This window comes from Centroberyx gerrardi, chromosome 12 (genome assembly GCF_048128805.1).
Source record: "Centroberyx gerrardi isolate f3 chromosome 12, fCenGer3.hap1.cur.20231027, whole genome shotgun sequence".
NCBI classification, from domain to species: domain Eukaryota; kingdom Metazoa; phylum Chordata; class Actinopteri; order Beryciformes; family Berycidae; genus Centroberyx; species Centroberyx gerrardi.
The window spans coordinates 24974040-24990986 of NC_136008.1; the positions used below are offsets into that span (position 1 = coordinate 24974040).

At 40.7% G+C, this 16947-nt stretch overlaps 1 protein-coding gene across 1 annotated transcript in view; it reads left to right on the top strand.

Moving 5' to 3' along the window:
* LOC139931856 (CUB and sushi domain-containing protein 3-like) overlaps positions 1–16216 on the top strand; it is a 214744-nt gene extending 198528 nt beyond the window's left edge. The window contains exons 64-71 of the mRNA XM_071925480.2: positions 5587–5698; positions 9763–9942; positions 10717–10782; positions 12205–12363; positions 12828–12940; positions 13716–13803; positions 15159–15300; positions 16057–16216. Coding sequence (XP_071781581.2) covers positions 5587–5698; positions 9763–9942; positions 10717–10782; positions 12205–12363; positions 12828–12940; positions 13716–13803; positions 15159–15300; positions 16057–16216 — 1020 coding nt within the window. The remainder of the gene's footprint in view (positions 1–5586; positions 5699–9762; positions 9943–10716; positions 10783–12204; positions 12364–12827; positions 12941–13715; positions 13804–15158; positions 15301–16056) is intronic.
* Positions 16217–16947: the final 731 nt, after the last annotated feature.

Here is a 16947-nt window from a genome sequence, read left to right on the forward strand (position 1 = left end):
CATTCTACCCTGCTCTACTCTACAGTGCTATCATATGATGTTATGTTATGTTATGCTCTGCTATGCTATGCTATGCCAGGATTTACATACTGTAGTTTTAGCTGGTTCAGCATTTTCAAGCACAGTATCCCCCATCCCATTACACACAAACACTCACATGAATGCGTATATACACACACACACACACACACACACACAGAGCCCTTTATGGTATGTAGCAACTCGTTTGTGTATACAGTAATAACTGCATAATAAAAATAATAATAAAAAAAAGTAATGAAAGCTCATAATGTAGTAAAAATGCTGGGCACATAACACAATAACCTTTTGGCAGATAACTTAATTAGGTATTACATTTTATGTTGGTTACTACATTATAAAGTGAGTTGCAATTTTTTTGTCGAATGATGTCAACATGTAATGAAAGCTTGTCATCGATCTTTCAGCTATGAGCTGATGCTGACACCTAAATCTCACTTCTGCCTCCCACACTATGACAGCAGCACTTTAACACAGCCCATAAATGACCTATCTTTTGTTGGGCTTTTGATCTTTTCCATCTCAGGTGTGCAAACATCCACAGCAGTAAATATAAATGGATGTAAAAGGCCATTTTTTGTTTCTTTGTGAAATTTAGATCTTTGTCCAATGCAATCCAACAGAGCATAGGGGAAACAGCTGAACCCAAAAGGGGATGAAAACACACTCTTTCAAAGCAATAACACTCACACTGCAGTCTTCAAATAGCTGTGATTGAACAATTATCACATGAAATTTCAGTTATAATAGTCCATTTGATCCTTTTTTAGTGTTTCTCACACGTTTCCTTGTTTACTCTGCCGGCTGCCAGTCTTCTGCCGCTTTTGTGTCATATCAGAAGAAGCGGAAGGAAGCGTTCATGTGTTTAACTCATTGCTTATCCAAAATCATTTTTAAACTGCTTGCTTTTCGTACATACGCTTGATTGTATTAGTGTGAATGTTACTGATAATTTGGATTTTCATTACCTTGGACTGCCAACATCGGTAACTTCCCTTCTATGTTTATTGCTTGTGTTGACACACTTCCGCAATTCATGACACCAAGTGGGAGATATCAGAGCCCGCAAAAAAGCCCACATATATAAATCCCACATATATAACTTGTAATTATCACTGGGAGGTTGACATGAGCGTTTTTTCCCACTTTCAGTTCATAAATCTGAGCCATCAAAGCCATCAGAGTATTTGAACTTCCTACTGCTAACTAGCCCATGCTAGTTAAAATAACATACCTAATACAGCAATATACAAGTTTCAAAGGCAAATCGTAAAATTGGATATAGGCAGGTCTCATTGCAGTGTGGGTATTATTGTATTGAAAAAGGAAAAAGTTTTGGGTGCTTCTGGGTTGAACTGTTTGAATTTACCTTTGGCCCATTGGAGAGCAGCACATCCTGCAAACTGATAGGTATGGATGGAGGTAGGATGAGATCATTTTGAGCCCACTTGGGTTTGGTTCTCTGGTGTATAGTTTATAGAATATTTTGCATCTCATGGAATGAATAGGTAAAAACCCCACTCAGTGAAAGAATTGGGAAAGCCGAATGAAAGCAAAATGAGGTAGAGAATTATCTCCTTTTCAGGCAGTCCAGTGGCTAAATAATTAATCTAAAAGCCAGCTGTCTCTTTTCAGCCACATCTTAGTGGTTTTTAAAGCTTGTCATCAGCCTAAATCATTACAAAGATACACCAGTATTTACTCTGCGGTATTTTCCATGTATTTAATTATCTTGTATCACTCTTTTATTTGGCACATGCACATGAAAGCCTCTGAAATATGGGAGATACTATACCATACTATAGAACTATACTATACTATACTATACTATATAGAACTATACTATACTATACTATACTATACTGCAATATTATACCATACCATACTATAGAACTATATTATACTATACCATACCATACTATACTATAGAACTATACTGTACTATACTGCAATACTATACCATACCATACTATAGAACTATACTATACTATACTATACTATACTATACTGTACTGTACTGTACTATACTGCAGTACTGTACCATACCATACCATACCATACCATAGAACTATACTATACTAATTGAACCATACTATACTGTACCATACTATAGAACTATACTATACTGTACTATACTATACTGCAGTACTATACCATACCATACTATAGAACTATACTATACTATACTATACTATTGTAAAGAACTATATTATGGTATACTATATTATACTATACTATACTATACTGTACCCCGCTATACTATGCCATGTAATTCTATACTACACTACACTATACTATACTATACTATACTACTATACTGTATTGTACTGTACTGTACTATACTACACTGCAGTACTATACCATACCATAGAACTATACTATACTATACTATACTATACTATACTAGCAGAACCACACTATACTGTACCATACTATAGAACTATACTATACTGTACTATACTACACTGCAGTACTATACCATACTATAGAACTATACTTTACTATACTATACTATACTATAGTAAAGAACTATATTATGGTATACTATATTATACTATACTAAACTATACTATACCCCACTATACTATGCCATGTAATTCTATGCTATGCTATGCTATGCTATGCTATGCTATGCTATGCAATGCTATGCTGTACTATGCTATACCCTATTCAGCTCCAAAACTTCCAAGCTCCACATCAAACTTTGAAGCAGAATGGCTACCGTATCTGACTGAGAGGCAGTGCTAGATGAGTGTGAACCAGAGGCACCATTTCAAAGCCAGCAGCTCTACAGTGTGCCCTGTACTTAGTCCCCTTTCAAATGGATAGTTCCCAAAGCGTGCTCCATGTGGAATCATTGTGTATTCCTTTGGATGATGTTATGTGGATGCAAGGATGGAGCAGTGAACAGCGTATATTTCATCCCAGCTGATGCACAGGAGACAACCAGCTGGCTTTCTCTCTACTTCCTTCTTCTTCTTCATCTTCTTCTCTCTCTCTCTCTCTCTCTCTCTCTCTCTTTCTCTCTCTATCTGAAGCATTCTTACATACATCATGATACATTACATACAGACTGGTTCCCAGTCCCAGTAAAACAAGGCTGTATTTTATCCCCCATTCTGTTTTCTATGTACATAAATGATCTTTCTATGTCAATCAGAGCCTTAGGTAAGGGTGTCTGTATAGATATGGAAAAAATATCCATCCTCTTATATGCAGATGACATCGTCTTAATTTCTGAGACTGAAGAAGAATTACAGGAGATGTTAGACCTTGTCCATAGCTGGTGTCAGGATTGGAAACTGAACATAAATGTTGACAAAACAAAGGTGGTGCATTTTAGGAACCTATCAGCCCCCTTAACTTTGTTCGGATTTTCATGTGGCCCTTCACCACTAGAAGTCGTTAAGGAGTATACATATTTGGGGCTGATCCTAACAGAGTTTTTAAACTTTGACAAAACTGTTAAGCATCTGGCAATGCATGCAAATAGAGCTCTGGGTGCTATCGTAGCCAAATGTAAATCTATGGGTGGCCTTCCTTTTACATGTTTTACTAAACTGTTTGAATCTCTGGTTTTACCCATTCTGACATATGCTGCTGCTGTTTTGGGTTATAGAAGCTACTCTTGTGTTAATGCTGTCTTTAACCAAGCATGCAGATTTTATTTAGGAGTTGGTAAATACACCCCAACTGCTGCCATACAGGGTGATATGGGTTGGAAAACTCTGGCAACGCCAGTGGTCATGTATCTTTAAGAATTGGCAGAGGCTTTGTAGCATGCCTGATAGTCAACTCTGTAAACATGTGTTTCTGTGGGCTTCCCAATTGACTAATGTAAAAAATGATATGTACACAGTGAGAACTTTTTTTAGCTCCTTGCATTTGTCCCACCTTGCCCGCACAGATAGAGTCTATTCAAGAAATGACTTAAAGAATTTTGACATTGCAGTGTCAGAGAGTGATGAACAGAAATGGTTTCAGTTAATAAATAAACCTGAGGGTAAGAAACTGCGCACTTATTGCCTGTTTAAAAGTGCTTTTGATACAGAGCCATATGTACAAAGTATCTTATCAAGGCAGCACAGAAGCGCCTTTGCTAAATTCAGATGTGGAGTTGCACCTTTAGCTATAGAAACTGGTAGGTACACAAACACCCAGCCGATAGACGGTTCTGTACCCTATGTAATAATGGTTCTATTGAATCAGAAGCCCATGTACTCTTACACTGTGAACTCTATACAGACATTCGTTCTGAATTATTTTTTCAACTTTCAAACCATGTTGCAAATTTTAATGAGTACGATGATTTAAATAAATTGTGTGTAGTTTTAGCTGGTAAATATTGTATCCATGAATGTGCCAAAGCTTGCCACCTCATTCTCAACAGAAGACATTCATTCATGAGTGTCTAAATTTTATAATGCAGTATTAAGATTGTTTTATATCCTTTGTGTTTGTGTGTGTGTAATATGACCTTTATTTTTTTTTCTTGTGTGTGTGTGTGTGTGTGTATGTATGTATATGTGTATCAATATATCTGTACGAATGTATGTACTTATGTGTGTGTATATTTGTGTGTATGTATGTATATACATATGTATATATATATATATTCTAGTATCTTTTTTTATGTGTATTGTTTTTAGCCTATGTCTCGTAACTCTTGATGAGTGGTCCTCAACTTTCTTTTTTTTTGGGTTATTGTGTTTGTTGCTTTGTTTGACTTGTTTGTTGAGGAGTGACACATAAACACAATATGTGACAATAAAATTATATCTATCTATCTATCTACATCTGTCATCTGCCATTTACAGGATGTGTGTCTAAAAACATGGATATGTCAGTAATATATCTACTGCATTATGTATACTGTGTGTGTAAAACGAGTCATGTTGGAATGCATCATAGTCATATAAATTGTTATTATAACCATTGGTGCATACTCCATAGCTCCCTTGAGTTGCTTTCAGTGGGTAGATTTCATTTTCTCTCCTCCCTGTTGCATTTAAAGTGTCACTTACCCGTTAAGTGCAAACATTTTCTTCAAAACATTCAGTAGAATATCTGATATGAAAGTCCCCAATTTGTCCCAAATGAAAGCAAAAGCATATTATTTGGACCACTGATTGTAATGGTGTAGGCGTAATGCATTGGTAAACAACTTCACCACTGATTTGACACTAGTGGATGACAAAATCCTATGTACTTGTTGTCCTTAAACAGTGGAATTTGGATGGTGGCTGAAAATGGTCATATAAGAGAACTGTCTTTTTCTTCTTTTTTCATGATTTTTTTTAGCTCTAAATCATTCTCAGCGAACTCTACTTACTCACTTCCCGATACCTGCGTATCACTTTGGAACATAGGCCATCGCCTCTAGGAATGGCCTCCATCCGCCTCCACACACTACAAATAATCATTAAAAAAACCTTTAGTATGCAGTATTTCTTCCAAACTCTTCAGACTTGATGCCGGAGGCCTATTGACATTCGCATCAGTGTATTGACCCCCTCTGCTGTGTGTGTGGTATCTTTTTGTGAACAGGTGGGCAGCAGAGTGGACTTCCAGTGTCAACAGGGACACCTACTGCAAGGCTCCACCACCAGGCTCTGTTTGCCAGAACTCACCTGGACCGGCAGCCAGCCCACCTGTATCCGTGAGTGGTTGTTCCTCGCTCTCCATCACTGCCTCTTTCTCCTTCTCTCTCTATCTTTATATCTCTCTCCCTGCCTCTCTCTGTCTTTCTCTACCCCTCCTGGCGTCTCATCACTTGTTTATCCACTTTCTTGGCTACTCAGACACTCTCCTTTCTCTCCCTCCATTCCCCCCTCTCTCTCTCTCTCTCTCTCTCGCTCTCTCTCCCTCTCTCCCTCTCTCTGTCTGTCTCTCCCTCTCTCTCTCTCTCTGTCTCCCTCTCTCTGTCTGTCTCTCTCGCTCTCTCTCTCTCTCTCTCTCCCTCTCTCCCTCTCTCTGTCTGTCTGTCTCTCTCTCTCTCTCTCTCTCTGTCTCTCTCTCTCTCTCTCTCTCTGTCTCTGCTTCACTCCCCTATTACTTCTCTCACTCGCTCATCTCTTCCATAACCTTTGGCCTCCCAGTAGATTGCAGCTCACGCCTCAATCAACCTGCCATTTCCAGTCATTGTCAGAGTGAGGTGTTGACCATGATTACTGTCATTCTGTCTGAACTGTCTGAACTGTCGACCAACACCAAACCAGGGCCGCACAGTTCAGGCTACTTGGTTTGCCTCGCCGCCCGGTTTTCTGGATTGCGGTGTATTCCAATATCTCCAGGGACTCTCTTTCACCTCTGTTTTATTGTGGAAATAATTCCATTCACTTGCGGTGTACTGAAAACAAGAAATAATCAAGACGCTCTTGACTTTATATTCAAAATCTTGTCATTTGAATTAGATATTTCGATGTGTCCAGCCATTTGACAGAGTGCCGAATCTGTGATTTTTTCTTTTCTTCTTCATTCTTACCTTGCACTCCACAAACACTCCAGCTGTATGATGGTAAGGGAATTTAAATGATATTTTGTAATCTTGATTTCATAACCAGCCCAAGATGTAATACCCAGCGGAATTTCCCAGAGAGATTTGTGCTGAGGAAGCAGAAACATCGTAATACCTAGCCTTCACAGCCTGCCTGATCTTTCTACTGCACTGCAGTGCGTGTGTGTGTGTGTGTGTGGGTGGGTGTATAGATGGATAGTGGTGTCTCTGTGAATCTTTTCATATGGGCATACTGTCTTTGTGTTGTGCTTGTGTATGTGTGTGCATGAGAGACTGGGCGTGTGTGCATGTGTGTGTGAGTGGGTAAATGAGTATGGTTATGTATATGTATATGAGTATAAGTGCTTTTGTATAGTTCTGAGAGCCTGTGTCAGACCTGGGTCAAAATAGGGACATAAATCCTCTAAAATACCTTTCTGTATGATTAAATGCTCTTCTGCTACAGCGAAGCCACTTAAATGGATTCAAAAGTGTGAAGCCCACCAATCTTTCACTTCTGGCTAAAGCCGAAAGAACTTGGAGGGGGATTATAGATACAATGGATCTAATGGACACAATGGATATAAGTCAGAGTTAAAGATCGTTAGATACTAATCAGGTTACCATTCTATCGGGTTAACATTTTAGCTTAATTGCAGAGCGGCTGCCATCTAAAAATTGGAAAGGGTACAGATTCATACTCGTCTACTGGATTCTTGGTAGATTGCTTTTATAAAAATACCCTCTATTTTTTTAGATAAGCATGCCAAGGTAGGACAAGGCACAGATTCATACCCTACTTAGCAGACACTCCGCACGTAGGTGTTTCGAATTTCTGTTTGCTTGTGTTCTTTTGAATGTCAAAACCAGCATGCGCCACTGACTAAGCGACCACTAAATATGAAGAATTAGTCACGCAGGACAGCTAGGAATGCGAGCGATGCCGCCTGTCTGCCTAAAGGAAACAGAGAATCCTCGCAGGCGAAGAAACGCACTGTCTGTAACAGTTTGTCAGTTAACTTTGCCCACTTGACCGTGGTCTGGTATTGGTGTCTGTATCCGGCTAACCTTCTTGGCTCGCACAGAAATCCATCACCTGAGCTGTCTCTGCGCGTCTGCCTCTATCTGTCTCTATCTGTCTGTCTGCGTCCTTAACTGATGCACTCTATCTCTATCGGAGACATCAACGTTGAACTCAGAATGAGCATTGCGCGCCGTTGTGTAAGAGAAAACGCACAAGTCTCTTTTGAGGCCTCGTGTAATCTCAGGAGTAAAGCTTGGCACGCTGCTTGAAGTGTAAATAAACATGGCACTGTAAACAGAATTTGATGAGGGATATGACATGCCTTTGATACAACAATTCATAGCGTTGTAAGTGTCTTCAGTATTCATGGTCTACAACTTTACAACCACTCTGGACATGTGCTGACAGTTTGTCGTTTTAAATGGGTTGCTTAGACTTGTGCTCAGATAGCGAGAAGAGAGGCTGTTTTTTTTTTTTTTTTTTTTGTTTTTTTTCTCTTTTTTTCCCTCTTCTCCAGACTCGATGTATACATTAACTAATAATGCATCTCTTGTGTCTTCCAATGTAAAACAGATAGCACATGAGCAATCCTCATGAATAATTTATCAACTCATTTAAAAAGCTCTAGGCAGCGCACGCAGTCGACAAGCGTCGTTCATTTGCTTTGTTCATCAATCACTCTGCATGCATACATAGCCACTGTGTTGCTGAGTGTGCAGCTTTGTTTAGGTTATTTTGTAGCATTTCTCTTTTTCTACATAATGTATAGAGGATAATTAAATGCGATTATTGTGCAGCTGCTAGATTTCAACCTGTGACTTTTGTCTGTGTCACCAGAACTCAGGGATTCAGCGTACCTGCTTCAGTTTACTAAGTCTTATTTTAGAGAGCAGTTACGCATTCATGTCTAAACACATGCATACACACACTTTCGCATTCATGCACACTCACGTACAGTACACAACCCCAAACACCAACAGGAGGAATATCTGCAGGAGGGAATAAAGATTTACAGTCAGCCAGTCTCACACACACACACACACACACACACACACACACACACACACACACCGCTGACAATCAGCCACCCCCCAGGATGTTGTCCCTCTTTCTCTCCACAGTCTCCTCCTCTTTGATGAAGCCCAGAAAGTGTCTTTCATCCTGGCTGTTTCCTTCCACGCCCTATCGCCACTAATGTCATTAAGACGCCATGAAGGGCCGATTTGGTGCCGTGACTCACTAGCAGCTGTCTCCCATTTGACAGCTGGCAACTTATTCATTCAGTCACAAGCTGCAAAATTATTTCGTTTATTCTCATGTTGCCGCCGATGCCTCAGAGCCTGAATGTTCAACCTCTCAGTGTTCCGGGGTGCGGGGGCCTTTCGAGGCCCTCTTTAAGCTGATTGATTTGCATATTTTTTGTTTTGCAGAGAGTTTGTTGATGTGAAAAATTAGGCTAAGCACACTCATCCCACTCAAGAGAAAATGAAAATACTTAATATTGTCAATAAGAGGCTGGTGTTTTGGCAACGCAGCCGTAACAGCTTTTGTCCCTGGTTTCTAATTCAGCTGAAGTTTATATAAGCTGCGCTCTTCAGAGCTATCGATTTAGAAAAGAAGTTGAGCCATTGAAATCAGGTATCACTAGCTCCTTGTGTTTCCAGTTAGAATAAGCTAATGTAGATAGGTAACACATACATATCTAGACAGCATTGTTATGTAATATTTGATTGAAGGAAGTTGAAACTGAATCACGGTCTACATCCTACACTTACATTTCAAAGTCTTTGTCCCTTTCCCATGAACCCACACTCTCCAGGTTAAACTAGCCCCGAGACTTCTACCAATCCACTTAGATGATGTTTTGATTTTATTTTGAGCCCCCTTCGTTTTGCAGGTAGATTCATTCCAAAACGTGTTCAAGATTCATTACGGAAAAGAAACGCGGCATATTAAAGTGTCAACATGCTCCCTAAATAGCTCCCTGGACTCATTTAGATTGTAACAAGTGCAAGTGTGCCCTTCCCTCATCGCCTGCTTCCCTCTGACCCTCCTTCCACCCCCCCACCCTCTCTCTCTCTCTCTGTCTCTGTCTCTGTCTCTCTCCCCAGTGACTGCCTAATTATCTCCCCGTCTATGCATGTCTGCCTCCATTTGTACGTGTTTACGTCCTAATGTTGCCTGCCCTCTGCCTCCCCTCCAGCCCACTCCTGCAAGCAGCCGCGGAGCCCGGCCAACGCCGACGTGGTGGGTCTGGACCTGCCCTCCTACGGCTACACCCTGGTGTACTCCTGTCAGCACGGCTATTTCCTCTCCGGGGGTTCGGAGCACCGCGTCTGCCGCTCTGACGGCAGCTGGACCGGCAAGGTGCCCGTCTGCAGAGGTAGGTGGTCGGCCGAGGTCTGCGGGGGGGCGGGAGAGCGGGAGAAGAGGATGAGCTAAAAGGGTTCACGGGGAGTGTTTGTGTGTGTGTGTATGGGTGGAGGGAAGGGGCGGGGAGGAGAGGGTTTCACAAGTATGTGCGTGCATGTGTGTGTGTGTGTGTGTGTGTGTGTGTGTATAGTCACATCTGCAGAGGTGCAATCTAGGCATATGGAGGGATATGTGTATATCAGGGTGGAAAGAGGGGCTTGGGGTGTGTGTGTGTGTGTTATTTTGCCAGTTGTGAAAGTTTACATCTGTTTCTTGTTCACATTAGATACTGTAAAGACAGTTCATAATAAGATGATGTCACATATCTTTAAATAGAGCTGTGAAATACACAAGAAAACAACAAACTGAATATATAGAAATCTCTTCTAGGCGACAGTACTCATATTACCTACTGACTGCTCAACACTAGGGATGTCAAATTAAGCACTAAATAAATATGATCAAATATTGTGTGGTTGCTATATTTTCCATACCCTCTGTATTACTATACTATCATCTATTTGTCTGCATGCTTTGAGAGTTTTTGCAACTGTGCTGATCCGAAGATGCGTGCGGTTAGAATTGAGCCACCAGAGGGTTATGAAACAGCAAGCCGAGGAAAAGTTATATGCAGGCAGCATGTAACAGTTGAGCAGTGTTTATTTTTTTATAACATCCTCAGGGTGTTAAGCCTTGCTTTTTATCGATGCATTTTTGTGACATGCATATTAATGTTCTCCTGCAGTCGGTTCCAAATCACATGAGAAAACTGTCAAGCCAATACCAGGGACGCCGAGCCCTAAAATAAATGGTAAGTATCGACTAGCATAAACAGCGACACTGGTAGCCATCACAGCAGTCATCAGTCCTGCCCCTATCCTGCTGTAGCACTAGCGTCTGCTGTGGGAAATTCCTGCCTGGAACAAAATAATCAGTATGTACTGTATTAGCGCAAAACTCCTGTCTCACAGACAGCTGGATACCATCCCTTGCACTCTGCTCAGTGGTGCAGCTACAGCTCTATAGTAGTGCAGCACATTTACAGTGAGACATTGTCTTCTACAGTGGCTAAATCTGCATGTATCTCTATCCAAATCATACAAATTATGTGTCTTCCTGTCTTTATAGCCTCTTGGTCCTAGTACTGTACCTCAAAATTGGCATGTCGTACAGTACATGGCAGAAAACTAGTAGTACTGTGCTTTCAGTAACCCTTGCTTTTGCAGTCACAGAAGTACTGTGTTTTCCTGGTAAATGCATGGTACGAATAGTAAATTACTAAATAATTACAACTGGAACTAAGTAGGTAAATACCTTGAATATAATCACATAATTCCAAGGAAATTAGGCTACTGAAGGAACAATCTTGTAGGTACTGAAGGTTTATATTTGCAGTATCCCAAATTTAACTGTGTACTTTCAGTACCTACAAGATAATTCCTGGAATCAATGGGTAATAGAGAAGGTGTTTCTATGGAATTTCCCTAGGAATTGCACTATTACACTTGGGTTGTTAGCATCCTAAACCTGTAACGACTGTAGTTACTTGAACTGATGAGTAATACCAATCATTTTAAGTAATTCAGCTGCTTCTAAGTATTTACCCACATAGTTATAGCTGTCAATACTTGGTAACTTACCATCTATTTACCCTGGTGTATACCTAGTACTTAGGGTGACTGTAATAGGAAGGGTTGCCACAAGTTCTTTTAAAACACCAAACTAGAGTAGAGCTGATTAAATGAATTACATTGGTAATATATACCATTCACGGCAACGAGACAGCTGTGATGCATAAAAAGATTTATCAAAATCTGTAACTATTAAAAAAGTTATTTAACCACATCGTTCAAGTTCTGTAGAGTTCACAGAGTGTGTCCAGAGTTTGCTATCAGAATGTACTTAATTATCAATTGCTCACATTTTCACAGCATATAAACACCATCATATTACTCCAGTAGAATTAAAAGATTGTTATCAGCTGTTTGATATGTTGACACAACCGCCTCGCTAATTACCAGCTATTGCAGTGTGGGCGCAACCATTTGGTTTGCATTAAGTATGTGATTTTTGAGTTGATTTATAAGTGATTAATGCACTTTAAAATGGTTTGTGTTGACATCTGGCTAACAAATAGGAGAAATAGTAATTATATATGCTGTAATTATCTATTTTTCCTCTGTTTTATGGCATTATTTAATGGATTTTCTCTTGCTGTTTTCCTTTCACATAGTTCCTGACGACGTATTTGCCCCTGATTTTGTCTGGAAGGGTTCTTACGATTACAAGGGCCAGAAGCAGCCCATGACTTTGACAATCACAAGCTTTAATGCCACGACGGGAAAAGTCAATGTAACTTTAACCGACAGTAGCATGGAGTTTCTGCTCTCTGGTGAGTCATCTATAAATCATCTGTCTTCCACTTCCTCCCCCCTCGCCTCCTCTCTCCTCCTCTCACTACCTCGGCGTGTCACTTTCATTTATTTTGTGGGTGCCTCACGTCAATCAGTCAATCACTAAATGATCTCATGCATGAGAGTGGAAATTAACTATTGGCTCTAAAGACGGATGTATTAGTCTGCGCTGACTGACTGGCTGACTGCTCACTGAAGAGTCTCTCATCTCTTTCCCTCCTCGCTCTGCTTTTTTTCCTCATCTGCTTTCTCGCCGCGTCCATCTTCTCTTCTCTTCTCTTCTCTTTTCTTCTCTTCTCTTCGCTATATCTTCCTCTCTTCATTTCTCTCTGCCACTATTTGGCCACCTTGTCTTTTCTTTTCTCTTTCTCTCATACCTCTTGTCTCATCTCTCTATTTCCATTTTTTCTCCTCTCGTCTCCTGTCCTCCTCCTCCCTGTAGGAGTGTACAAGCGCCAGGAGGCACGCTTAATGCTCCTGCTGTACCAGATGAGAGCGCTGGCCCACAGCTCCTTCAACAGGATTACTGACGAGACCTGGGCAATGGACGGATTTGTGAGTATGCACAGGAATTTGGAGGGACCGGCCAGTGATCTTTTGAAAATACCCAGGGCCTGTGACTGTCTTTGTCAAGCACGTTTTATTTTTTTTGTACTCAGTCTGACCGACAAGTAGATTATTGGGCTGTAGCTACTTGGATGCCAGTAACTAAGCCTGCCTGGGACTGAATCAAGCCAACATTTTCCTCATCATTACAGTTTTTTGTCATTCTTCTTACCGTGCCAAGAAAGACAAAAATCATAATAAATGAGGAGACAGTGTGACAATAAATAAAATAGTACTTTCTTGGTTATTTTCTACTTTGTTTACATATGTTTACAGTGGCTGTATATCAGTTGCACTAGGTTCTCTGTCTATGAACCGTCTCAGCATCCCGCTTTGACAATTTGCTGAATAGGCACAGACACATAACTGACATCTAAGGGACCTGCAACGACTGTAGACAATTTTTGTTGGTGTCGAATTGAAGTGTCTCCACTAAAATAAACTTCAAGGTCCACTTAATAACAAAGTGTGACAGGCAACCGCGCTCCCACCGAGCTATTGATAGCGTACCGTACAGCCGCTGGTTCAAAGAACAAAGATGTTATTTTTGAATGTAGCATAAGAGAATGTGTTGACTGTCTTATTAAATATATATACTTTCTGATGTGGTAGAGGAGATGTGACGCTCCTCTCAGGTCCTCAGGAAAATCAAAGTTTATTCATTTAGTTGAAACACAATGTTCTGTTTCTCGAGCTAAATCTGTTGTTTTTTTCTCTCTGCTAGGTTTCAGCTGAGCCGGAGGGCGGCAGCTATGTGTTCCAAGGCTTTATACAGGGTAAAGACTATGGACAGTTTGGACTACAGAGACTTGGTATGTGTCTTTCCCCAAAAAACAATACAAAGTCCCATTGGCATTTGTCACTGCGCCTCTGCTTCCATTATAAGATTTGCACAAGAAAAGAAAGCCTGATTTTTAATTCTCTCTTTATGGTAAATCCGTTTGTTTTTGTGGCTGTCTGAACATCATCCGATTCCATGTGATTTCTCCCTGTTTAGACAGCCATGAAAAGATCTGTGCCACGTACAGATTTTCTCTTCAGACCCTCAGTGTCACTTTGGGATACATTACCCTCCTCCATTTCATCACAAAGAGAATAGACATGGGACATTTTACGAGAACACAATTATTATTTAAAACAATGTTTGTTAAACTACAGGTTGGGACCCAGAAGGGGTCTTGGGTTTCCTCCTGGTGAGTCCTGCTGTGACAGGAGCCGTAGTATGTTTGAACAAGTCTAGGGTCCTAGGGCAACACTGAATTTATGCAATTTGTGAAGGTTTAAGAACCCTGCTTTTAAAAAAACAATAAAGTTACAATATACAGCCTACAATATACAGTCAGTTGCCCCTGACACCAGTTGTCAACCACATGTCGCCACAACCATACGGCACAAAGCAGATTGTCCCTTCCATGTTATCGTCCTTCATTTCCTCCTGCTCAGCATTGTTATTGTTATCATCTCATGATTGTCTTCAGCGAGATTATCGCAGCCATGGTGATCGTTATCACCGTGATCATTTATCGTTTTTGTCATTCATGGTCGCTGTCTTCACCCACTTGCCACTGCGTCTGCCGCTCGTCATCATCATGATCCTCTTCCTCCTCCTCCTCGTCATCATCAGTCATCATTACCATCAACACCACCAGATGATACGTACGCTTCTATTATATGTTGTTTCTCCACCGTGTTTATTGCATTCTGTGCTGTGTTCTGGATCTGAATATGCTGAATATGTTCAGGATGAATGTACTGAAGCTCAAGGGTGGAAGTAACTAATTACATTTACTGACATTACTGTAATTGTTTTGTGTACTTGTACTTCTTTGAGTATTAAAGTCAGTAATATTACTTAAGTACATTTTTACTAAAGTATTGTACTTCACTACATTTTAAATCACATCTATTACAGAATATACATTTTGTGGCTCTCCATCAGCATCTAATAATGTTTTCTTTTCTAAAAAGTAACTCAGTAACTTTTACTCTGAGTACATCTTAAATGAGCTACTTTTTACTTTTTACTTAAGTAGATTTTTACACCGTAATTGTACTCTACTTTAGTAAAATATCAGCAAAGTACACTACTTGTACTTGAGTAGGGAATTCTAGTACTCTTTCCCCCACTGCTGAAGCTGTTTAAATATAATGGCTCCACTCTTCCCAGGTATGAGCGTGAGAGAGAATGTGACACTCACTGACCCAGAAACCAACGGCTCCACCAACAGCAGCTCTGTTGCCGTCGCTATCCTCGTGCCTTTCTTTGCCCTCATCTTCGCAGGCCTCGGCTTCTATCTCTACAAGCAGCGGTACGTGGGATTCATTTGTATCCCGGTGTCTCCCATGTTGGCTTGGGACCCAAGTATAGTCGCTAGTCTATATCTGATGGCTCCCCACGTGAAAAAGGAGGTAATATGTTTTCACGAGCCTGGGTCCCAGGTTGAGACTAGGAGTTTGTTATTTAGGTCCGGCGTCGGAAAAAGTTTTCGAAACCCAGATTCATGTAGATGTTTGTTTGTACAGTCGCAGCCAAATAAAATGCACATGAAGGTGGGCTGGATAGTACACTGTGGCCCAGTTCAGCAGCCCGCTTACTGTAGATAGGTTCCTTACAGGATAGGTTTCTGTGTGAGGCTTCATAGCATGATGCAATCTCAGTCAACATATTACTGGCCGAAATGCACGGTATTGCATCATACGTTGAGCATTTTAAATGAGAGCAACTTGGATATAATATGTACTGTATGTACATTATGCATGTATGTATGTATGCATGCATATGGATGGATGGATGGATATTGGCTTTGAGTCTTAAGTTGAATGTATTATCACAAAGAACAGTACATGCACGCAGAACCCCCGACACGCACTCATGTTAATTACCAGTGAACTGGCGCAGGGCTATTCTGACTGCTCTTTTCAACAATAATTACAATTCACCCTCATTTACCTACTGCAGCTGTCCACACCAAGATAATGGAAACATGGATTGGAAAGTGGGGGGGGGGGATGGGGGTAATTGGGATACTGTCTCTCAACTAATATGCAACCTCCTTCTTTTCTAGGAAAACAGATAAAGCGCAGTACACAGGATGTTCTGTCCACGAGAACAACAATGGCCAAGCCACTTTCGAGAATCCCATGTACAACACAAACACAAAAGCTGCTGAGGGGAAAGTCGTCCGCTTTGACCCCAATCTCAACACCGTCTGCACCATGGTTTGATGTCAGCTCCAGTATGAGAGAAAGGGAGAGAGAGAGAGAGAGAGAAACAGAGAGCGAGAGAGAGAAGAAAGAGAATTGTCCTTGTTTGCTTAACATGAATATATATATAGAGACATATATTTATATTTTCCCTGTTTCTGATGACATGCAACACACACCGAGAGAACCGCTCAGAAACATAAAGCACACTTTTCAGCAACGGTTACGGCAGTTGCATTTAATCATGCACAGAAGGCGAGAGATAAAAGAAAGAGAGGAAGGAGAGGTCCCACACCTTTCCACATCTTCCCGCAGTTCGGTGAAGAGAAGTGTTCTTTCTTTACACTCTGTGAGTGTTGGCTTTATGAGTAAAAGAGCCTCTGGCATATAGATAAATAGAGTATTTTATACTCTGTAGTATAAATAGAGGGGTTTATTTCACAATGCCAAACCAAAAGTTTAAACTTTTTCTTTCCAGTAGTACAGCCCTGGTCCAGACCCATTTGTTTTGGTCTTAGTCTCACATTCATATTATCTTGATCTTAAAGTATTTTCTCTTATGGAGGTGCTGAGCCTCTCAACTGTGAGTTGAGAATCTGTAGGTCTATTTTCTGAGCAGTGGTGTGTGACAAAATAGCGCCAGTGCTGTACTTTGTTCAAAGTTCTTTAGTCAATTATACCTCCTAATTGGATGTTACCTCCCACTGACAAAATATATAGCCAGGGATTTAATTATCAAAGCGTAGTACAGT